At 38.6% G+C, this 25249-nt stretch overlaps 1 protein-coding gene across 2 annotated transcripts in view; it reads left to right on the forward strand.

Annotated features, from left to right (window-relative positions):
- The window catches only part of ptpra (protein tyrosine phosphatase, receptor type A), a 35471-nt gene that overhangs the window by 4456 nt on the left and 5766 nt on the right, over positions 1 to 25249 (forward strand). Inside the window, exons 2-19 of one of the 2 annotated variants that reach the window (XM_023954648.1) lie at positions 10496 to 10542; positions 10718 to 10799; positions 12552 to 12971; positions 19796 to 19889; positions 20062 to 20135; positions 20483 to 20619; positions 21139 to 21229; positions 21454 to 21530; positions 21627 to 21663; positions 21751 to 21848; positions 22014 to 22133; positions 23240 to 23406; positions 23482 to 23617; positions 23701 to 23850; positions 23947 to 24040; positions 24122 to 24198; positions 24335 to 24469; positions 25089 to 25214. In XM_023954648.1, the coding sequence (XP_023810416.1) occupies positions 10522 to 10542; positions 10718 to 10799; positions 12552 to 12971; positions 19796 to 19889; positions 20062 to 20135; positions 20483 to 20619; positions 21139 to 21229; positions 21454 to 21530; positions 21627 to 21663; positions 21751 to 21848; positions 22014 to 22133; positions 23240 to 23406; positions 23482 to 23617; positions 23701 to 23850; positions 23947 to 24040; positions 24122 to 24198; positions 24335 to 24469; positions 25089 to 25214 (2136 nt within the window). In that variant the 5' untranslated portion in view covers positions 10496 to 10521. 2 annotated transcript variants of the gene reach the window in all.

A 25249-nucleotide genomic window follows, 5' to 3' on the forward strand; every position in this document is an offset into this window, starting at 1 on the left:
AAATCTGTTTGTCTTTACTTTTGCTAACAAGAAGTGACTAGAAAAAGGACAGAAGTAGTGTGTATTTCTCTATTTCATCCATACCATTCATATATAAATGAACTATAGGGCATCATTTCTTTTTTATAATCACACAGCAGTCTAGGTGATTGTTGGTTGGACTATTTATTTGTTGCTTAAAATATTTCAGTTGTTGATGTAAAACAGTTTTAATGGTTGACATAGGCGTGTTAGATTTAGACGACATCTTTACTGGGAGGCAAACCTTCACTTAAAGTCCCACTCCAGTCATCTTTAGATCTATCATAAAAGCGTTCCCAGTTGTCTTTTTTAATTATGATTGTGCCATTTTTAAGCCAAGCCAAAAGACCTGTGTTGTCTTCTAGGGCCTAGTTTCTGCAGAGCTGTTTTCACGCTCTCCCACACAAAACCCTCTACTGAACATTTTTTATCCAACCTTTTTATTATATATACCAAAATTGATTAAATGAAGTAATGGAATGTCAGCTCCTCTTTTAATCAAATTTGGATTTGTTGTCATTTTCCTGTTTTTTGCCAACTAACAAGTTTAATTTGTGAATAACTAAATTATTTTAATGAATTAGGGAAAACATTCATAATATTTTAACAATTTTGTTTTAAAACAATCTCGACTAGCTTAATACGGTGCATCAATGTTTTCTCACCTTTAACAAGAAGTTCTGCAAGGAAACATGTTTGTCAGTTGAAAGTTTCTTCAACCATCGGCATTAGCGATCACAGCAGCACGCCAAACACGTTTTACCAGCGCCGTGTGTTCATTGCTACTTTTTATTTGTCACGCCTTTTACAATAGTTACACGAAGACCTGTTCTTTTTTTTCTTTTTGGTCCTTCTTTCCCATCTTTGGATACTGACTCCTCAGACATTTCAGGCTACAGTGCAACTTGGAGTTGTTGTTTTTTTTTTTTTTACTTTTAAAAAAAGAACTCAACAGAATGCAATAGAAAACTACTCAAAATCTTCTAAGAGATGATTTGTGTACTTATATACTGTTTAGATACTGGCAATCATGCTTTTTCTCTTCCTTATTCATGCTAGGTTGCAATTATTGGGGCGTTTTTTCCTCCTTTGAGGGGATTTGATGGAAGCAGCACAAAAAGTCAGTAAAGTCATGGTTTCTATATGGAATCCCATTTGAAATGGTGTGCTTGTGTTCAAAAGACTTACCGGTAAGTTTGGACCAACGGATGACGTGTACTGGGAGTAGTTTCTGGGAAATAAACTATTTGGTACATTTGATTACTTCCACCTGTGGCCATACAGCATAGTATTCCATCTGTTACTCTAGTAAAAAAAAAAGACAAAACATGAAATCAACTTTGCATTTTTGTAATTTAAATAAAAAGTCAGACCACTTGAAAATAAATGGGAAAAAAAAGAGTTTTATAAGTAATTTGACGTAATATTAAGCACTAGGTATCGGTGAAATTCCCAAACTTCTTTAATTCAGATTTACAAAATTCTGGTTTGATTAAACTGTTTTCAAATTTTTGTATCCTAAAATAAAGTTTACTTGGTTTAGAAAAAAAAACAAGAAACTGCATTGAATTTTATAATAGTAATAATATTTGTCAGCAAATCTTGTTTGACAAAATTAACTGAAACATTTGAAAAGATTTTTATAAAACTTAGCTTCAAAGATTCAACTTCTGTACTGCATCTGTAGTGGAAGATTTTGTATTTACTTGTATTGCTTTTGGAAATAATGCCAGTAGAATGTGCGTTCTTAAAAATAAAAAAGAAAGTATATTTATAGCAATGTGTTGTGCACCATTTTCATTTTACATACCTAATTATTAGTATTTTTACTATTCAAATATGAATATTTGCATGCTTGAGTCTTTTATTTTTACATGTTGTAACTCATTAAACTATAATTTAAAAAAATATTTCTGATTAAAAATAAAAGTATTCTTTTGTTTTCCTAGGAATATAAAGACACACATTTTATTCTCTAAAGTTTGCATGCCGAACAGTCCTGTTTGAACCTCTGAGGGTTTAAATTAGCTAAGTCTTTGGCACCCTCAGGACTCTGGAACTTGCATCAAGCCGTTAACGCATCTCAACACATTCGGTTTGTAGCCAGAATTGCTTTGTGGTCTGATGTTCTGCCTTAGCAGCAACTGCATCTGAAGATCCGTTATGGTGCTTGAATTTCAAAGTACCAGAAGTGATATTGACTCAAGTTTCATTGTGGCCCTTTAGCTGTTTGTTTGGCCCCACAGCACACTTGAAGGTCACAGTGGCTTTTGTGGTGAGGCCATGCTTTTGCGCCTCCAGATCCTTTCTGTCTCCAATGTGGGAAAGCTTAAGAGGCCCTGGCATCCTCTGTGAGAAACCCCACAACACAGATACGGAGCAGAGCTCCAATGACTCACCGCTTTGACCCATTGAAACAAGTGAGTTTTCTTAAGCCTCTCCCTCCCTCCCAACGACCCAAATCATCATTACAGCATCTTTACCACACACAGTGGTCACTCTTGCCCTTGTGATGAGCTTGAATACCATCCTGTCCATCTTTTTGTCTTTTCATCAACTCACCAGCTTATAAATGAGGCCAACATGAACACAAACCACACCAGTGGGAAGTAGTATCCCTCAGAAAAGGAAGTCCAGAGGATCGTGGCTGTTGTATGTGGCACTGGGGACGTATAATTTGTGGTCTGTTTGGGAGCAAGAGTCCTACCGGCCCCGAAGTCGGGCCTACTTTAGCCTCCTGTGAAGAGAAGCATTCACAGTATTCCTGTAGTGCCAGACTCCTCCCTCCAAAGACATAGAAACAGTATTAATATGCCATGAATGGAGACAGACAGACAAGCATTATGTGGCACTGCTGCAGTTGGGGAAGCAGGATGCCTTGCGAGATAGCCAGAGGAAAATATTTCTCTGCATGAATGGTGAAGTTCCCTTGACTACTGCTGCTGCTGAACTGTCAGTGAGCTTTGCATGGTTTTTGATTTACGTGCTTGTAGCTGTTCTACATTTCTGGAGGTAGTTTGTCCCAAATTCTTACTCTTTAGACATTAAAGAGTAAGAATTATTTTTGAATTAGTAAGTTTAGTTTTTTATTATTTTTGTTCATTTGTCACAGTGTTTATACCAAACCTGCTTAACCCTTTAACAATGGAGATGTCGCTGGCAACACCTAAACAAAACACACTCTTTGAAATACCATAACTCTTCAACTATTGACGCAAGAAATGTTAATCAGCTGATTCGGAAGTGGAGAAAAGTGTCTCTTCATATCACCTTTGCACAGATATTCAATACATTACTAATGTAAAGCCTTAATCACATGCGCCCGTATGTGTCCATCTCCATACAGGTGCGGTGGGGTTTTGGGTTGTCTAGGCCCATAAAGGGTTGTAGAGGAGGAGCTGCATCTGCATAGAACTTAAAGTTTGTCCTGAATAGACATTTTAAAAGTAAATCCATATCAAATTGACTCCTTTATTGATCTGATATGTAAACTTGCGAGTCAAGCTTGAATCAATTCATTATTTTGTACATGTTGGTACATGTGTAGTTTATCCTATGAGAAGATTACTTTTAGTGCTCTGAAGATACTTGTATTACTTTGGCCACCTAGGAGAACAAATGGACCACAGAAAAATACTGACAGGAATCGGCCTAACTTATAAAGAAAAAACACTGTACATTATTTTGGACTTTTGGTTGTCAAAGAGATATAATCAGACTGCCCATTTTGTGTGTAATATTCAGCATTTCAGTGACATAAGAATATGGAAAAACCCTCTGAACTATGTAAGTTGACCTCTGGAAAGCAAAGAAGGACCAGGATTGGTTATTTGACATTGTTGAACCTTAAATTGTGCCACTAGCATAATAGACTTTCAATGATTTTGCCTTTGGTGTACAGTATTCCCCCTTATTCGTAAGGGTTAGGGACCAGAGACATCCATGAATACTGAGAACCACCCTGAACCCCGCGGCCGAAGAATACCTGTCACAGGTCCTTACTCATCAAAAACATTTCTGATACTTTGTAAAAACATTCATTGAAGAACATTGGAATATTGCTAAACATAAAGAGTTTTCTTTCTTTTTTTTTAATTCAGAGCAATAAACTGTACTGTAGCATACTTTAGAACGCACATTAGTAGTGTCACTCAGTCACTCTGTGCCTTAAAACCAGGAGTCCGTGCTTCCTCCAAGTGCGAGAGGGCATCTTTTTCCAGAAGAGCTCCGGTCCGAATTATATTTATTCTCAGCGATTATCTTCCTCATTTTTCTGCCCCCTTTTGAGTCAGCTGATGCCATTTCTCCGTGCAGGGGCACAAACTTCGGTTATAGTGATTCAGTAATAGGTGGAAATAACTGTGAAATATTCCTTAGCAGCCAGCAAGGACGCCGACGGGCCGGCGTGCTGTTTATCTCCACCTCCTTCGGACCAAAAAGTTTCATACAAGCGTCTTGGGCTGTATTGTTTTATTTATTTATTTCTTATTATTGAGTTTTTAATAAATAAAAAAAAAAGACATTTTACTTAAAATATTAAATTTAAGCCATAAATTTAAATATGAGATACCGCCTCCAGTTGCAGGATCTTTCAAAAATAATGAATCGGTAACAGATTCCCCTGTTGTGGGTAATATGGAGAGTTGTGTCTAACAAAATCTCTTATTTGCAAATAAAAAAGTGTTAGGTAAGTTATTTGAGCTGTGTTTTTGTGATGAACCAGAGGAGTCACGTGACTGAGAAAAACATCTGTGAATGTGTGAAACGCGAATATGTGGGGGCAACACTGTATTGTCTTATGAGCTAAATGCTGTTTGTTCAAACATGTTTAGGCTTTATGTGTCCAATCCTCACTATTCTATCCAAATAACTAGCATCTACTCTGACTAGTCAGATTTAACTTTGATTGGCAGATCGATCAGTAACTTTACACGCCTCCAGCATCCAGCGAGCACATCTATAGTTTTATCCCCATGATCAGTGTCAGTGGTGTTTGTGGAAAGAAAGGCAGAGCCCATCATGTCTCTGCTTTGTGTGATTTACACCTATCAGTTAGACAATTGATTTTCATGTTGCACCGTCGTGGTCTCTTGAAACGCTGTGGGAAGTTGCACGTAGGCCGAAGGACTGTGGACTCCTAACAAAACAGCAGTTTTCCAAGCGCTCCCTCCTCTCATAAGTACTATCTGCATGACTGCACGACAAAATTAAGGCAAGAAAAAAAGTCTGCTACAATCTTTGGGGTATTCATCACTGGATGGGATTGAACATTTCACTATAAAGAGGGGAAAAACTGTTAGAAAGTTAATTGATACCATTTGAGGTGTGGTCACACGAAGATGTGGAGCTGGCAGGAAGAGCAGAGGGGAGATCATTTGTCAGTAAAATGTAGGAAATTTGAGAACATGTTAGAATGCACTGTTTCTTATTCTGTGGTTTTGTGTGCTTGAGATAGTTGAAGTTATAACCAAGGCTTTGTGGGGGTCTTGGTAATGATTAATGCTGAGGACGGAGGTAAATAAAAATATAACTCGAGAGTTTGAAGAAGGCTAAGCAAACACAGACAATATGTGAATTTTTAGTGAACACAACCCTCCACATCACGATGTATAAATCTTTTCTCTTACAGTCAAGTGTGTGCGACATACAGTACACTCAAGTGGAAAGTTTTATACTTTCAAAATGTCGTTCCCAATACAACACATACCCATAAATCGTCTTTATTTAGCACTAAAAGCTACTCGCTTATGCATTTTCTGTGAGTGTGAATTACACAGATGCATAGACTGCCATGAAAAGTGGGACAAATAGGAGCACTTACCAAGGAGTTCCTCAATTAATAATGTCCGTCCGTCCCTGGCAGAAAAGTCAGCTAAAAAAGGATTGCCTGTATGCAACACAGGTTTATAGAGATGTGGCTTTTAAAAGGCGTCATCACGGGACCACCACACACGAAGATGCCATCTTCATTTTCTCGGGTTGCATTTGTAAAGTTAAGGTTAGAAAAGAGGCTTTTTTTTTCTCCTTCCCATGTAGAGTTCTGGAGTTGAACATCAGAACGATTTGCTGGATGAAGGATGACTCATGCTTCCCTCATGAAATGTCACCGAAAAACAAGATTATGTGCTTTTTGCACATAAAACATATCCAGAACCATATTGTATTTGCATGAGGTAAAGGATAAGATGGAGATACATGTTGAATTACAGAGGAGCAAGTCTCTGGAAAAAGTTTCAGCCAGAGGTAGGAAATGAGCTAATGAGAAATTTGTGAAAGCAGAAAAATACAAGCATAGCTGACATTCTGCCCTTGACTTTGCATCTGCTTTCCTGTTATAAAATAAGTTACCGCCAACCCTAAACTCTTAAGAAAATGAATGTTTTGTCCATGTAACCTTTATGTTTGCCTGGAAAATGAATATTTGAGCTTTAAACGCCATAAAAAACAAATACAATGTTAACAACACTGTAAAATCATTTTATTTTATGTATTATTTATACACCCTTCTAGCATGTAATGTTTAATGAGGTTTGCTCGGATTTTGGTTGTCAATTGTTTCAAAAGTTAGATAGTGACTTCACAAAGAAGGGAATGCAATAATCAAATCTATTCGCTACTTAGTCGTGTTTTAAAAAAGAAACCATGAGCAAATTCTACTTGAAAACTGCCCAAAACTCAGCGCAAGTCAGAAAAGAAGAATTAAATTATTATATATCTTTTACAGAACGATTTGTGTATGTTTAGTCTGTTTTAATGTCATAAAGTTCTTTTTACAATCTTTATGCTTTGTGGTTGTTTGTGGTAAAATACGTCCACACTTTAGATGAGGTGCTGCAAAACAATTAATAAACTATTAACAGAGTTAATTAATACATTTGTAAAGCTTATAAGCAGTTTAGTAATATGGATTCAGAAGACAATGGTCTGACTTTAGATGTTAATAAATTTTATTAACACTTTCAGGTATTTGCAAGACATCTATAATGCTAATAAATATCTTACTAGCATCTGACATATTAATAAAGCCTATTAATTTGTTAAGTTAGTTAATAAAACTTTCTAAACTTATGAACACTTCGGCTTGTGTCAGGTATCTATAATGCTAATAAATATCTTACTAGAACCCCAAACAATAATAATACTTCTTAATTTGTTAACAAAGGTTGTTAATAAATCTTATTAAGCTTATTAACACTGACACATTTGTTAGGCACCTATAATATCAGTAAATGCATCATTAGCATCTTAAAAACATCCTAATAATAATGCTTGTAAATGTGTTAACTAAGTAATTTAATAAACCTTATTAGACTTATTGTACTAATAAATGTCTTACTAACACCTTATTAATTCATTTATAATGCTTGTTAATGTGTTAACAAAGCTTGTTAAGGAATCTTGATATAAAGTGTTACCCAAACCTGTACTGGGCAAGCAGTTGGCCCACAGGAAATAGGTCATAGATCTCTTGGTGAGCCTGTAGGACAAAAATATTCATCCGCATTTTTACTATGGGCATGCTGCAGGGTACAGGTCATAGCGAACACTTATACAACACGTAAGGGTAAGACGCAGGCGTGTCATACGAACTTTTCATTTTTATTTTTATCCCCCCAAATCGAATGGACTGCGCAAAGAGCTACTTAGTGTTGTACAAGTGAAAAGGGTGCATTCCTTGTGGACTTTTTGCATGCTCCTTATAAATAAATACATTTTACTTTATTTATCCCACAATGGGGAAATTGTTCTCCGCATTTGACCCATCCCCTGGGGAAGCGGTGAGCTGCAGACGAGCCTCGCTCGGGAGACGACATCTGGTTGGGGAGAGCAGCGATCGAACCGCCAACACTTCGGTTACTGGACGACCTGCTCTACCGTCTGAGCCACTTGTCGCCTATGCATATGCCATATGCAGCCTGATTGTTAGAATTAGAGTGTGTTAGAGCAGTGTTTTTCAACCTTTTTTGAGCCACGGCACACTTTAACCTTGACAAAAATCCCGCGGCACACCAGCACCCCCCCCCCCCCCCCCCCCCCCCCCAAAAAAAAAGCAGAAACTCATAGTCTGTTTTGATCTACAGCCCCCCCCCCCCCCCCCCCCGCGCCAATCTAACGTGCATTTTTGTGATAATTGTGGCAGAAAAAGCAGGAAGTTGCAGATGTTTTTTCTAAAAGATGTAATAAAAGTTAAGTTACATACAAACTGTAACAAGGACGACTCATTGTACGCTAAGGCGCTGTCCCTTTAAGCCAATGCATCATGGGAGATGTAGTGTGAATACGGCGAGAAAACGGCAGAAACACTTGCGTCTCTGAGTTTCATGGTTTTGTTCACTTGTTCCACGGTCTGATACCGGATTCTGTGGAAAGCTACACCGCTAAAGACGAGCTTTAGCTGGTGTTTTTGTTGGAAATGAGTGAGTTATGAGCTAAATTGGAACAAGGAAGTTTAGACTTTAAACACTTCTGATTGGTCAGACTGATGACATGTGATTAAGCCTTCAAGAATGATTGGTGGAGTCGTGGAGACAGTAAAAGCTGCGGGACTTTTCAGAAAACAGTTATAGCTGCAGGTAAATCGCGGTGCCGCCATTCTTATCAAAATGTCTTTAATAGAATCAGTTAAACACAAAGAAAAAAGTATTTTATGATCTTTCATATTCCTAACTACTCAGTGTTTTATCAGGACCTGTTTGGATGAACAAAGAGCTGATTTCCTGGAGATGGTTAATGTTTTTAGATCAGTTAATGAGGGCAATTTTCCACGGCACACTTGACCATCTCCCACGGCACACTAGTGTGCTGCGGCACACTGGTTGAAAAACACTGTGTTAGAGAATCAGAGTGTGGTTTGTGTCTGCATCCTACGGCCGTCCTATGGGCCCTTGCATATCACCTGCCCACCCAGTACTTGCACCATAGTGAATAGAGTGTGGCATAACGTTTTAGGGGAAGAGCATATTCTCTGACTGCATAATTGTTCTTCGTACCACTTTTTTGCCTGCAGTTTGTTCAAAAATGTTCTACTTTAAAAGCTAACTGTCAGAAGCACACAGAATAAACTCCAAAACATCAGAGGATTTGCTATTGGCACTATTAGAGCTTTTAACACCCAGTCCATCCGTTGCCCACTTGTGCAATAATCCGTGATGTAAAGCATTAGTCCGTGAGGCAGCTTTGCAGTGTTTGGCTCAATGCGATGTTGAACTTGTTGATGTATCACTGTAAGCAAAGGCAGGCAGACTGAATTATGGCAGGGTCGGGACCACAGGATTAGACTCTGGGATTATCGCAGATCATTGATCCTCTCGGATTATGCAAATGACTTGGGAGTCAACCAGACCGACCACTACGGTTTCATCAGACTGTCTTTTTGGTTTTTTATGACCTTTAGTAGAGCACCCTCTTATCAGCGAAAAGTTGAATGGATTTATTTTATGAACACAGGAGAGAATTTCTGCTCAGTTTAAGAAGCATCATAGTTTGGAAAAGTGTTTCTCATTACTTAGTCTAAAACAAACTAAAATCACTATCCCATAAATATACTTTTAAAAATTGCCTGGACATTTTCACATCTAATAGCATCACAATTAAAGTGAGGGACTTTTCGTCCACATCTGCAGATCTACTCATGTGTTTGTTATGGATGTGTTCTTCATTTTCGTTGTTTAAAGTCCCACTCCGATCATCTTTTTTGATCTATTGTAAAAGCGTTCCCAGTGGTATTTTAATTTTGATTTTGCAGTTTTTAACCAAAAATAAAAAAAAATAACTGTCATTTTCTAGAAAATAGTTTCATACAGAGCAGCATGAGTTGATTAGAAATTCACCTCTGAGTTGTGGGCTGGACAGTTGGCGCCTCCTTCCCATCATCCATCCGTTTACACTCTTTCCCGCTAGCTTACAGCGCCTCACAGCCCCAACCTAATATGACCAGTGCAACAAAAATGGCGAGCAATAATGGAGCAATCCGGCCGTACAGATATGAGCCAGATGCTGGCTCAGACCAGGAAAATGAAGCCGTACTTGGATCAAGTCGACTTGCTGTCTTTCAATGGTAGTTGCTATATCACAACTACCACCTTTTCCCAACAGCATTTTTTTGTCTGTTCCTGATTCACAACTTAAATGAAGAATTACTTAAATATGCAATATTGATCTTAATTTTCATCATATTTGTCCTCCATCATAAGAAAAATGCCACAATATACATGTTAAAAAACACAATTTTCATTGGAGTGGGTCTTTAAACAACAATGAAATTACACCAAAAGTATAAATCCAGCCACAATTAGGACCTAATACACTAACTTTTTTAGAAAAAACTTTGTAAATAGGGACTCTAAACTAAAACACCAAACCCAGGGTTTTTATTGGAGTGAGTCTTTAGGGTTTGTGTTGTCCTGTTCAAAGAAGCACAGTACTATTATTTTCACAATGCTAAATGTTTTGTTCTTTTCCATGTCACTTCCAGAGCCAGACGGTGCGAATGAGGGATTGATGAGAAATTCGCTTGTTCAGGTAAATATCCTCTAATGCATTTTAGATTATAAATTGGTTTATGTCATTTTATATAACACATGATAGGAATTGTATTTAGTAGACTTCTTTGTGCCTTGGATTATCAGACAACATTGATAATATTGTTTTGGTTTGTTTTCAAATCGTTGTGTGTCTTTTTGTGTTGTTCTTGTAGGGCAGAATGGGTTTGTGTCCCCTGCTCCTGCTGCTTGGTGTAGCTGTCTGGGCATCAGCCCAGGATCAAACCCCCGTCACAGGTGTGAACACATTTCCTCTTTCACAACAATGAAAAGAGGGTCTTCTTTTATGACCAAAATAATTTAAAATATTAGTCATTTGAGACATTTCTATTCTATTTTTGTACTGCTACAATTATTCAGTACTTTTACATTTAAACCATTTTTTTCTTATCAAAAGCTTGAAGGTTTGTATATACTTGTAAGATTTTCTGTAGTTTCTCATTCAGCTTTTCGACATCAAGGCAATTCATGCATTATCTACCTAGGAAAACCTTACAGAAATATAATATATTTAAAGTAAAAAAGTAAGCTTAAAGATTTTTAAGAAGTGATTCTTTTAGCTGCTTTCTGACTTACACCATGCTTGACAAAACCACCTTTGCACTATTCAGTGTCTTGGTAAATGTATTTTTTTAACTGTTGACATATGTTGTGAATTGTCCTGTTACTTTAAAAAATATTTCAATGTAACAGCCAGAATGAAATAGCCATAGTTAATTGACTCTATGTTGTTGCTTTAGAGCAGCGGTCCCAACAAACCACTTTTAGGCCACGGACCAGTTTCATGGCAGACAATTTTTTCATGGAGCGATTACAAGGGGTCAAAGTTAACATTTGATTGTCTTTCATTCATTTATTTTTAACTTTCGGTTTCTGAAAAAAACTGTTTTTCAAATTAAAATTCCACGACATGAATTTGAAATTAAAAGTAGAAGTGAAAGTATGTAGACACTATACAGATGATTAGGATATAAAGCAAAGTTGCTGTTTAGTAGATGTTTTTTATTTGTAAAAACTCAATAAAAGCAACATTACAGGGTTTATATTCTGGCTCAGATTATATTTCAGGGAAAATAGATTAATCATATTTTGTTTTTAAATAATTCTTGATTTATTGTATGTTTCTCTTGAACACAGAGGAGTCATTTCTGTGCTTAAGTTTCTGCCTAATTTAGCTTTGCTGAAGGAAAGCTAAATTAAGTTTCTACAAATCAATAAACAACTTCCACAAATCAACAACTTTACTTTATTGAATCTTCTTTTTCTGTTTAATATTTATGTTCGGTTTAAACTTAGCTTTGTGTATGACCCTTTAAAGAGTTATGTAGAATTTTCCTTAAGCAAAATGTAGCAAACTTCCACTTCATCCAACTTTTAAGGTGTGACGGATAAATAAAGTAAAATAAAATGACACAACCTTCATAAAACTGGTATTTTCTAAATAACATATTAAACGTGCATCAGCATACGTGTAACATAAGGGTCAACCACCTGCATATTATGCAAACAGGGCTTGGTGCATGGGAACAACAACTGTTGCAATAAATCCCTATTTTCGAGGAATACTCCTAGTTTTTTCTGTAAATAGCAGATTGTTTTTTAAGTGGAAGACTCTTACTCCCCAATGACTCCATCCAAAGACATTTTTCTTAAATTAACTTTGTCATCTTAATGTTCATCAAGACTAAGGCATAAACAAATCTGGTGAACAGAGTCTACTAGATTTCCAAAATAAAATTTCCTTCAGAATTAGAAAATAAACAAAACAGAAATATTCTAAATTACCGGTACTGTGTATAATGTTTTGGTCTGCGGACTGCTCCCAAGTGACCCACTGACAGGTACAGGTCCACGGCCCAGGGTTTGGGGACCACTGCTTTAAAAGAATGATAAAACAAAATGTTCTGGTCTTATTTGGCCATAATAACCTTTTTAATTGTTGAAAGACTTCCTATAACCAAAAGTTTGGCTTTTTTTTTTATTTTCCAGGTCCTCCAAGTGTCACTGTCAAATCCACAGACCCTCCTGCCGCACCCTCCGTCAACCTCACAGTCTCTGCAAAATTAACCTCAGCAAGTCCGCCCACTACACTTCCCCCTGTAGTTGTCCTGCCGACTACAGCAGTAACCACAGCAGACACAACCACAGCCCCGAGCTCAGCTGAGGAGCATGATGCTAAAAATCCAAATGGAGATGCTGCAGTGCGGGTGTTACCCATTTCTGAAGCACCCCCTTCAGATTCTATCGAAGCTTCTCCAGCAACTCCAACCATCCAGCCGACCTCTCCCCCCATTACTGAGGTTAATAATGTGTCAACAGCTACAACTGAAGACAGCTCATGGATAGACACAGAAAGGACTGTTACCACTACAGAAGTAAATGTTTTAACTTCACACAGCCCCCCAGAAGGTGAGTTCTCCATTTTATTTTAGGAAAACCACCTTTTACAGGTTGGATTCAGTCTAAAGATAATTAAAGTATGACTTTTTCTGTTTTGGCAAAAGAATGAAAAAGGACGTAAATCAACAACAGGATAGTTAATGCATAAAAAAGATTTCAGAACTTCCTGCTTTTTTTGCCGGTGAATGCTTCTGCTCAAATGCATTTTTTGTTTTTTGAGGAAAAAAATGCAATCATCACTATTTCAGCCTTTTTGGAGCATCATCTAGTAGAGACATATTAAGACACAGAACCTCAGGAGACACTTATGTTAGCCAAAAAACATGATGGCATGCTGTTATGCCCAAGCATGAGTTGGTTATTATGCCGTATATCAACACTGGAAGGAGTCATTTTTACTTTGTTTTGAGGTTACATCTTCAGTACAAGTAACTTGTTTGTTAAATATTGTACATTCATCCATTGTTGAATCAATCGCATATGTGTAGGACAACGAAGGAGCGGCTACTTGAAAAGCATTTTAAGGTTCTGGAGTGGTCTAGTCAGTCTATGGACCTCAATCCAACAGAGAATCTATGGAGGGAGTTGAATGTCGTCCAGCAACTGCTCTAAAGAAGATCCACATGGAGTAATGGACCAAAGTAGCAGCCACAGTGTGGGAAAACCTAAAGATTTACAGGAAACCTTTGACCTTTGTCATTGACCACCAGCGTTATATCACAAATTATTGAGGTGAACTTTTATCATTGACCAAATACTTATGTAAGGCACCAGTAAAGTCTTTAAAAATCAAACTACGTATGTGATTTCCTGGAAAAAACTTTTACATTGTCTTTCTCACGGTTGAAGAGTATCTACAATAACCATTTTAGACCGCTATCGTCCTTTTAGATGAACAGCCAGCAGAATTGATGACAAATGTCATTTTGCCCCACTCTGTGTTTATTGTCAAAAAGTGGGTAAAGGATGTGTGTATTCAATTGAATTGGACTGATCAGTGGTTTCCTAATCTTGCCTGCTTGTTCATCAATATCAATGCAGTTAGTTTATTTTGTTACGGTTATTTTTACTTTTTTGAGAACGAAAATTATTTTTTACCTTTAAAGATGAGCACACAGTAAGAAAATGTAGGGCCTGTGGGTAATCTTTGTTTGTCATGTCATCCTGTTTTTGGCACAGATTCTCCCAATTTACTAGATTTGTCTCTAAAAAGTACAAAATTAACTTTTCTAGTTCACACAAAGTAGCGTAGCATGAAAAGTATGCAGAGAATTGTTGAGACAACCAGAGGTAATATAACAAACTTCTTCAGTGCCAAAAGCTTTTTGTTCTTGGCAAACGGTAAGTCCCACAGCTGACCCGCCAGAGCAGGCAGCCAAACTGAGGACAGTATTACATGTAGTTTTCTCAGAGAAGCACAGTAGGTTAATTCTGTTTTATTTCTTTATTTCTATGTACATGTTTATTATGATGAACAAATTGTTAATCTATTCAAACAGTTAAAGACATTTAATCCAGTTAGTTGTTAAAAGTCCAATTTTAGGAACTAAACCCTAAGGATTTTTTGTCCTTAATATTCCCACATCTGCTATTTTTATTGTTTCTAAATTAGTTATACAGTTCTTAGGTCAAGCAGATATTTTGATGTTGTTTTTATTGTTTGTGGCTTATTATTGGGGACTAATATAATGAATGAGAGCTCTTTGACCAAAGCGGAGAGGGAAACATTAGAGTTTAAGTCACAGACATCCTTTTTGCTCACTTCATTTTTAGGGGATGAGGATCATGGGATGATCTGCTCCTCCATAAATGGAAGTATGACAAGTTTCAACTTGATGACTAATACATTCTTAAATCAATCGCTGAATCTCTAAAGAAAAGAGCTGGCGTAAAAAGTGATCCTTATGAGTGGAGATCTGCTTCTCTGGAGGCTTTTCTCACATTCGCTCTCCCTTATTTTCTTTTCTTACCAAAGTCTGTGTGTCATTCCACAAAGCTGTAAAAGCTTCCCCCCTGTAGATATGCTGCTCCAGGCTGCAGCTGCCGCTGTAGATGTCCTGTTGATTTGCCTTAAAAAAATTCAGAGAAGTCAGACTACCTGTCACAGTTGGTCAAGCTCAAAATAGAGACCTGCAGAGCATCGGCAGATGTCAAAGGAACTTTCTCTTTACAGTTTAAAGTGGCTTTGTGTGTTTAATGATGGACACCAGCTAAAAACAGAAAGTGATTGAAGCAAGTGAGCTCTTGGATAAGAGGTCAGCCTTTAATATTTTAGATAGTTGAACATTTTTATGCTTTCAGACTACATTGTAGTGACGCTGGAAATATCCCTATGTGAAAAGATTTTTACCAGCCGTCTAGAGGAATCTCTCACAAACCAGATAGCCTTCTCAAAATCCAAGACTTTCAATGTTATAAACTAATTTTCCAAACCCACATAATCCCCTTCGGGGTATCACAGTCGCTGAAGCCTATCCCAATTACTAATAGGCAAAGGCGGAGCATATCTTAGACAGTTTATCATTGTGTTGCAGAGGCCAATGTTAAACAACATTTATTAAAAGTTTTCAATCAAATAAGTAAAGCAAAACAAGCAGAAATCCATCTGCATTAGGGTCAAATGCTCGTGGACATTTATATAGTGTACACAATGACTATACATGAGAACTGGACTGAGTGACCCCTCCCTCTCGGGTCCCAAACAGGAAGTACCACATGAGGCAAGGCAAGGCAAGTTTATTTGTATAGCACAATTCGTACACAAAGTAATTCAAGGTGCTTCACAAAACAGAAAAATGCATTAAAATCACAATACATCATAGAAATAATCAACATAAAATTTACTTTAAAAGAAAAGAAAAAAAAAAAGAGATTTAAAAAGAAAGGAAGGAAAGAAAAGTGCAGATAGGACCTTTCAGTCATATACACGGCTAAACAGAAATGTTTTAAGTCTAGATTTGAACATGAACACAGGAGAGGCCTGTCTTACAACTCCAGGGAGGCTGTTCCAGATTTTAGCTGCAGAATATTGAAACGCTGATTCCCCTTGTTTAGTTCTGACTCTGGGTATCAACAGGAGGCCGGCCCCTGAGGTCCTCAGAGTACGAGATGGTTCATATGGCACTAACATGTCAGAGATGTACTTTGGTGCTCGGCCATGGAGAGACTTGTACACAAGCAGAGCTGCTTTGAAGTCTATTCTTTGAGGTACAGGGAGTCAGTGCAGAGACCTGAGCACAGGACTAATGTGATCATACTTCCTGGTTTTGGTCAGGACTCGAGCAGCAGCATTCTGGATGTACTGAAGCTGTTTTACAGCTCGTTTGGAGAGGCCGGTGAGCAGGCCGTTACAGTAGTCTAACCTACTGGAGACAAATGCATGAATAAGTATCTCCAGGTCTCGCTTTGAGATTATGTTTTTGATTTTGGCAATGTTTTTCAGGTGGTAAAATGCCGCTGATGTTACTGACTTGATATGGCTGTTAAAGTTCAGGTCAGAGTCCATGATTACCCCTAGATTTCTGACTTGATTTGAGGGTTTAAGAGACAGAGAATGAAGGTAGCTGCTGACAATTTCTCTTTGTTTCTGTGGGCCAAAAACAATAACTTCGGTCTTGTCTGAGTTTAGCTGGAGAAAGTTGTTCTGCATCCACGCGCTGATCTGTTGGAGGCAGTGGTTGAGAGAATCCACCGGCCCATATTCACCTGTTGTCAGTGACACATAGATCTGAGTATCATCTGCATAGTTGTGATAAGAAATGTTATTACTGCGTATTAACTGCCCTAGTGGCAGCATGTAGAGGTTGAACAGAAGGGGTCCCAGGATCGATCCCTGGGGCACACCACAATTCAAGCCCATGTAGTCTGAGACACAACTCCCAATTTCAACAAAATATTTCCTGTCTTCCAGATAAGACTTAAGCCAACTTAGGGCAGATCCAGAGATGCCAACCCAGTCTTGGAGTCTGTGCAAAAGGATCCCATGATCAACAGTATCAAAGGCAGCGCTCAGGTCTAGCAGGATTAAGACAGAGACTTTTCCATCATCAGTGTTCAGGCGGATGTCATTGGTTACCTTGATAAGAGCAGTTTCTGTGCTATGATGGGGTCTAAAACCTGACTGGAAAACATCAAACGAATTGTTTAATAAGAGAAAGTCAGTGAGCTTTTGGTAGACAACTTTTTCAAGGACTTTTCCTAAAAATGGCAGATTAGAGATAGGTCTGTAATTATTCAGTACAGTGGGATCAAGACCGCTCTTTTTCAGGAGGGGTTTAATGACTGCAGTTTTTAAGGCCTCTGGAAATATTCCAGATTGAAGAGACATGTTAACTATTTGAGTAATTGATGGCAACACACTGTTCAAGACAGACTTTAGAAATCTAGTGGGTAACACATCAAGGCAGCATGTAGACGAGCTCAGACGGGTGATGGTCTCTTGGACAATTTGGTCAGTGACAGGTACAAAGTGAGTCAGCTTAGAGTGAGTAGGTGGCCGTTGGATAGTTATATGTGTTGTGGAGTTGATGGCTTTTTTAATGCCCTGAACCTTGTCATTGAAAAATACAGCAAACTCATTACATTTGGGTGTACAAACCAGTTCTATTGGTAGCTGGGTTGGAGGGTTAGTTAATCCAACATGAGTCCACAAAGCCAAAATCCCATAGACTTCTATCGAGAAATCAACAGCTATTACTCAGTCCAGAATAACCAATCACCAACGATTTCTGGTTTTAACATAGCAGCGTCTGTGTCACGAAAAAATGGCAACTGAATTGACTTAATTTTGTTGGAGCTGGAAGTGAGCTGTTTTCTATGGTGACATCACCTCATCACATCAGTCCAGTTCTCATATATGGTCAATGGGTGTACATAGAATCCCACATTAATGAAATGAACCTGTTTGTTTTGCTGAAAGATAACAAAAAGTGAAACTTGATCCATTATTTTTCTGTAGCCTGTTGTTGTCTTTTTAAATAAAATATAATTCCTTTTGCTCACATTTTACTTCAATCATACATTTTACGATATTTGAGGGGAATTCAGACTGTGAATATAAATTACTGTAACATGCAAGTTTTTAGTTTTTCTGCAGGAAAACCTTTTTCTTAGTGGTATAACGTTGGAGCTTTTGATCAACATCATCTTATCAGCATCGTCTTCCACTCCCATCTTGACTGTGGAGTGAACCTATACATAGGGAAGGCTTTACATTGCTTGGGCACTTTATTAATCTTCTCCATGGACATCGGTGGGCTTGAGCACAGGACTCCGAGTAGTTTTAAAGGGCATTGGACCCTTGGAGGCTGTGTCAGTTCCACATGACACACAGCATGTTGTGCTCGTTTCAATGTACATATTGTTCCAGAGAGAACGCTGACAAATCCAGGGGTCGGTGCGTAAAAACGCAACACGACTGGGCAACATTCCAAAATACCTTCCCTGGAAAGTGCATGTAGGGAACGGCGTCAAACGCTGCATTATTTGCAGCGTACTTTTGTAAAGTGAGGAACGATCCTGAATTTTTGTTCACTGAGCAGCTGATTTTGTTTGCCTGCTGTGGCCGCCACAATGCAGCTTTCCAGAAAAATGTGTTGCTTTGTTTCATTCCTGTGTGTCTTACAGAACAGTCATCAGTGCACAAACAACATCAAGTTTTGTAAACCGTTGTAGCTTAATTGTTCAAGCTAATCTCATATCATCTGTTATGTGTACAGCTTCATTGTTTAAATTCTTCTTTGGCCCCATGAAGAAAAAGCAGTTTGACTGTAACAAGTTTTTGCTTTTTTTTTTTTTTTTTCTTCAAGAGCACAGCAGCAGATCCACCCACTCACGGGTTTCTGACAGAAACATTTTACACCTCAGACTTGAATTATTCATTAAAAAGTCACAGCAAATGTTTTAAATATTTCAGTGTGTTGTACCATCGTCCCTGAGTTTGCTGTCATCTTAGATTAACTTCCTGAGCTGGAACTTCTGTTAAAATGTGATTTATTTGCTCACTCTAACAGGCAGATTGTTAAACTCTTTTTTGTTTTTGTTTTATTAACTAAATAATATATTAACATGCAGTTGTACGCGGCTAATGGTTCTTTACCTGATTAAAATACTAGAAAAAATGCCCAATTTTCTTCGCAAGAAAGTTTTTCAATATCAATAAAATAAACATGTCTGACCATAATATTTTTCTTAAAGTAAGAATTCTTAGTAAGATTATTTTCTTCATTATATTTTTGTTGCTTTTTTGAAGAAAAGTTTTCACATTTTTGGAATTTTTGACTTATTTCTGCCTAAGGGGGCCTGTTTTTGTTGTAGGAATAAATGCTTTTTTCAGTTTTTGATGGACCTAAACTATTCATAACATGACTAAATTTAAATGTAAATTTTTCTATTTCTGTGGATTTTCCTTCAGAGCACTTTTATGTGGGCAAAGAAACACCTGCTTGCATTTCTTTAAATGGACCACCTGATCTGGGCGCGTTAGAAACGATGTCATGACAGCTCTGACAGTAGCTGCATCGTTCTTTCATTGAGGGATGTTAGCTGTAAATTAGCAGCTATTAATAGTTAAGTTTCACAGCATTTCAGACCAGTAGTTATTTTTATAATTTAATTACATCATTTGTTGTTTGTGTGGGAGAGACTGTTACCATAGAAACAGTGAATGCATAGTTGATATGGATTTTGCACATCAGCTCTTCTATAGTTCACCTTTTATAAGCCTATATTTTGTTTGATGTTACTGAGGGACATATGATTGAAAATCAATAGTGCTCGTTGTTTTATCTGGTCTTTTCTCTCTACATGTGTCCGTTCTTCTGTCTCCCACACAGATGAGTCTGGTGACATGCCCATCATCGCTGTAATGGTGGCCCTGTCCTCCCTGCTAGTCATCATCTTCATCATCATCATCCTCTACATGCTCAGGTCAGGTTAATTCTCTTCCGATGCAGCATCCTGGCTTTAAGAGTTAAGATGTCGCTTCTACCATGACAACGGCTGACGTGCCAGCGAGCAAAACAAAAGCAAACGGAACGTGTTTATGTGTGCATGCATGGGTATGCCAGATGTATAACTACGCCATTGTTTCCCCCCCCAGATTTAAGAAATACAAACAGGATGGAAGCCATTTGAATTCTTTTAGATTGAGCAATGGCAGATCAGATGAAACAGGTGAGTCACTCAGATGTGCAACATGTACATGGACAGTTTTTAGGCAAATATAAGACAGCTTGCCCAAAGTTGTTTCAGGTTTATTGTTTCCCATAATTCTCAGCTGATTGTTCTGCCTCCTCAGCTGATACCATTTCACAGCACCACTCTTTGTTTGCTGCTGTTACCTAATCTGAGGAAATGCTCTTGGTTAGCCTGAGTTCGTTCTGTTGTCTCACACCGCCCTCTGCTGGGCGTTCCAGGAACACATGGGAAACTCAATAAAGTCATATCCACTCATGTCCACTTCTTACCTTCATCTGCTGTCTGTGTCTCTACCCCTCCTCCCCTTCTGCTTGTTGGTACAGAATTCCAGAGTGTGCCTCTATTGGCTCGTTCCCCCAGCACAAACAGGAAGTACCCACCCATTCCAGTAGACAAACTGGAGGAAGAAATGAACCGTCGCATGGCTGATGACAACAAGCTCTTCAGAGAGGAGTTTAATGTACGGCACACTAAAGCGTACATGCAATGATAATACTCTGCTGCTGCTGCTGCTGCTTTGTAGCATAAACTGATCATTCAGAAGTGATCACACTGCATTTCTGAAGAACTACGCCAGGAATTGAATCAGTAAAACAGGGACTGTAACTATCAAAGCTTCTGCATAAGCATGGTCTTTAAGGATGTAGTAAAACTACAGATCCCCCTCTTGCTGCCTGCACTGATGCTCTTTGCAAATGTGTTTTTTATTGATTCAGAAATGACAGTACAGTATAAGGAAAGGCAGGCAGGGTTTTTTTATTTTACTTGGCACCTTAGACGGATGCAGTTCAACACACTTTACAGAGATGCAAAAGCTTTAAAGCGTACAAAAATAATAATGACATTTAAAATATGAAAAAATTAAAATAAAAGTAGAAGAATTGAAACTGAGGAAGGAAGGTGTTATATGAGTACATAAGGCAGATTTGCATCTGTTTCCTTCCCTGTAATGTGAATTGTGTGTTTTGTTGTTGTTTAGGCTCTGCCAAACTGTCCCATCCAGGCCACATGCGATGCTGCTTCCAAAGAAGAGAATAAAGAAAAGAACAGATACGTTAACATCCTTCCATGTAAGTGATAACTGGAGTGGGCATATGGAGCTGTTAGCTTTTACTTTTTTGTTATAACTTCTGTCAGCTTTAAATCATAGCTCATAGAACAGAGCGGCAGCGCAGGCATCACCATATGTTAGCTTAGCTCCACTGTAGGATGCACTTACCTCGTCTATTTTATTGTTTTAATTGTTTGGTTTTTTTTTTGTTTTTTTTTGCTCCTTCTTCTTTTTTCTTTTCAGATGATCATTCCAGAGTTCATCTCTTATCTCTGGAAGGAGTCCCTGATTCTGACTTTATCAACGCCTCCTTTATAAATGTTTGTATCTGCTTCATTTTTAAATGAAAAAAGAAATGTGCCATACATTGGACTGTGTGCCAGTGACACTTGGATATTTCCTTTTACTTATTGCAGGGTTACCAAGAGAAGAATAAGTTTATTGCAGCTCAAGGTGAGATTAGTGGGTTTCCTGGAGCAGTGTGTGTTGTTTGTTTATGAACTTGGCCTTTACTCCTCTCGATTGTTTGATCTGTCTCAGGGCCAAAGGAGGAGACGGTAAATGACTTCTGGAGAATGATCTGGGAGCAGAACACATCCACCATTGTCATGGTGACCAATCTGAAGGAGAGAAAAGAGGTAGGACAAGCAGAGGGAGGAATACAGCCGTTCTTACAGTGAAATACTAGGATTTAAAACCCCAGCTTTAAATCTCTTCTTTAAAATCACAAATTACCGACAACAACAACAACACATGCACTCCTTCGGATGATTTTTCAATCTCAACTCCCTCTGGTTTTTTAGTGCAAGTGTGCGCAGTACTGGCCGGACCAGGGCTGTTGGACATACGGAAACATTCGTGTGTCTGTCGAGGACACAGTGGTTCTGGTGGACTACACAGTCCGCAAGTTCTGCATCCAACAGGTACCTGAAACATGTTAACGGTGATCCTAGTTTTCACTCACTTTCAGAGGGTTTTTGGAGGATAATAAGAGTAGCTGTGGTTGTTTTTGTTGGACTAAAACGTGGCGTGTTACCTTTTAATAGTTGACATGCTTGCTCCAATTTTGGTTTTACGAATATTGTCCAGTTTAGCAAAACAGGGTATAAGCCTTAGTCACAACTGGCCTTACGGCCGGATATGAGCTGTCTGTGGGCAAAACATGGGGAAACCTGTAAGGGGGGGACACGGGTGGCCTGCAGGAAGTATCAAAGTCGTAGACCGCTCTGTAAGACCAAAGAGCCAAAGGGTTTATCCACAATTCTTCTATGGGCATGCTGCGAACAAAAGGTTGTAGCAAACATTTAAACAACATGTAAAGGTAAGTAACTGTGAAGTAGGTGAGACTCAGGCACGCCACAATGATTTGTCATTTTATCTGTTATTGCAGTGCGCGCTCCTTGCAGGCTCCTTAGATGCAGCCAGACAGTTTAAAACTAGGAAATGAGGCAATCCGAGTAGTTTTTGTGGGCATCCTACGGGCACTAGCATATCACCTGCACACCCTGTGCGTACGACATTCCCGGCCAGTACGGGACCATATTAATGACATCCCTTGAGGCGGCTGAATAAGCCTCAAGGGAACACCTGCACTCCCTTTAAGATTTGTCTACGACACCTCCATCGGCCCGGATAACCCAAAAACCTGCAGCACCCGTATGTCCATGTGACTAAGGCTTTTAAATGTTTTGGATAAAGTGCTTTAAAATGCCTAAAATAATAAAGAAATATCTCTGTAACAACGGTCTGATCAATTTGTGTTTATATATTCGGACTAAATTCTGAAGCTGTAACAAAAGTGTTGATCTCAACTTGAACTCATTTTTCTTTGCTTCTATTTCAACACAATTCCTTTGACTTTTTGTGTGTGATGGGAATATTTTTCCTTTGAGCAGGTGTTCATTTCTTAAGTGATAGAAAATCTTAAACATTTAACTTGGAACTCCTCTAAAAGTGCTTGAAAGCAGCATAAAAAGTGTCCCATTCAAGCACTTTTTAAATTATTATATTTTTATTATTTGCATCTCAGGTGGGAGATGTCTCCGGCAAGAAGCCTCAGAGGCTGCTGACCCAGTTCCACTTCACCAGCTGGCCTGACTTTGGGGTTCCCTTCACTCCCATCGGCATGCTCAAGTTCCTCAAGAAGGTGAAGAACTGCAACCCTCACTATGCTGGAGCCATCGTTGTTCACTGCAGGTAAAAGTTTGTTAGGTTTTAGCTGCCTGTGCGTGTGTCTGCCACACAAACATCTCACAAGTGTCTGTCTGTCAGTGCGGGCGTGGGAAGGACGGGTACCTTTATAGTGATTGACGCCATGTTGGACATGATGAACGCGGAGAGGAAGGTGGACGTGTTTGGTTTTGTTACAAGAATAAGAGCCCAGCGCTGTCAGATGGTCCAGACTGATGTGAGTGCAGCGACGGCAACTCATGCGGCTACTAGTCCACAACTATTTGTGCCTGAGGGTGTTTGGTGTTTTCTGTCTCACAGATGCAGTATGTGTTCATCTTCCAAGCCTTGTTAGAACATTACTTGTACGGAGACACAGAGCTGGAAGTGACTTCGCTGGAGTCGCACTTAGCTAAGCTCTATGCCCCCTCACCTGGAGCAGGCTGCAGTGGTCTGGAGGCTGAATTCAAGGTCTGGATGGGCATTTTCTCTATAGTATATGTACATTTTAGTACTTTTGGATCATCTGTGTTTGTGTTTTGAGTGTCTACTTCTTGAAATCTCCAGAAACTAACATCCATCAAGATTCAGAATGACAAAATGAGAACAGGCAACCTGCCGGTCAACATGAAGAAGAACAGGGTCCTGCAGATCATTCCATGTGAGGAAGACTCCGTCTCTTTTTCCCTGTCACATGTCAAAAATCAATTGAAGTAAAATCTTTGTAAAATGCTTTTAACAGATGAGTTCAACAGAGTGATCATTCCAGTCAAAAGAGGAGAGGAGAACACAGACTATGTCAACGCCTCCTTTATCGATGTTAGTAGGAAAAAACAAACCATTTATTTGAATGGAAATCATTGATCAGCTGCTTTCTTTGTCTCTCTATTATTGTTTGTTGCTGAATTTATCCTTTTTCACCCATTTTCTGTTCTCTTATACCTCTGCTTTACAGGGTTACCGTCAGAAAGATGCGTACATAGCGAGTCAGGGGCCTCTGCAGCACACCATGGAGGATTTTTGGAGGATGATCTGGGAATGGAGAAGCTGCTCCATAGTCATGCTGACTGAGCTTGAAGAGAGAGGACAGGTGTGTGTTTCCATCTAAGACATGGGAGGAATATGTGAGGTCGATGCTTATTTCATGTTTTTGATTTATTCCACATTTCTAAATGTTTTTCATCAATATTTTAAGTCATCAAATTGGAGTAATTTCAGCAAACCTTGGTGTAAAAATATGGAATTGTTTTAATCGCATTTCGATGCACGGGTTCCTGATTCTAATAAATTTGTCATTCAGGTTGATTAAATTTGAACCTTTTTCTATACTTATGATTATGAATTGTTTTCCTTAAAACTAGCTGAGCAAAGGCAGACTTTTCCTGCATAAATTTAGGAAATTTTACATTCAAAACTTGCATTTTTGTCTTTTGTTTGTAAAGAAACAAATGCAAAGAGAATTGATTCATGAATTTGAATAATTGACTTTGATTTTCTAAGTGCATATAATTTTTCTTTTCTCGTTTTGTTTGTGATTTATAATTTATGTCACAGTAATGACTTTGATGCCTCAGCTTCATGCATTTCATAAACAGTTAGACATTTAAAATGTCTTTAAACTTGAGTTGGTAGCTTTTTCGTGCTTTCGCATGTCAGCAATAACAGATCTGACTGATCAGAGCTGACTGTTCCCCTGGTGTGTCCAACAGGAGAAATGTGCTCAGTATTGGCCAGGTGATGGAGTGGTGGTGTATGGAGACCTCTCCATTGAGCTTAAAAGGGAGGAGGAGAATGAAAGTTACACAGTGCGGGACCTCCTAGTCACCAACAACAGGGTAAGGAGGAGCAATGGGCTGTTTCAAGCAACATG

The sequence above is a fragment of the Oryzias latipes genome, chromosome 5 (assembly GCF_002234675.1).
Source record: "Oryzias latipes chromosome 5, ASM223467v1".
NCBI lineage: Eukaryota > Metazoa > Chordata > Actinopteri > Beloniformes > Adrianichthyidae > Oryzias > Oryzias latipes.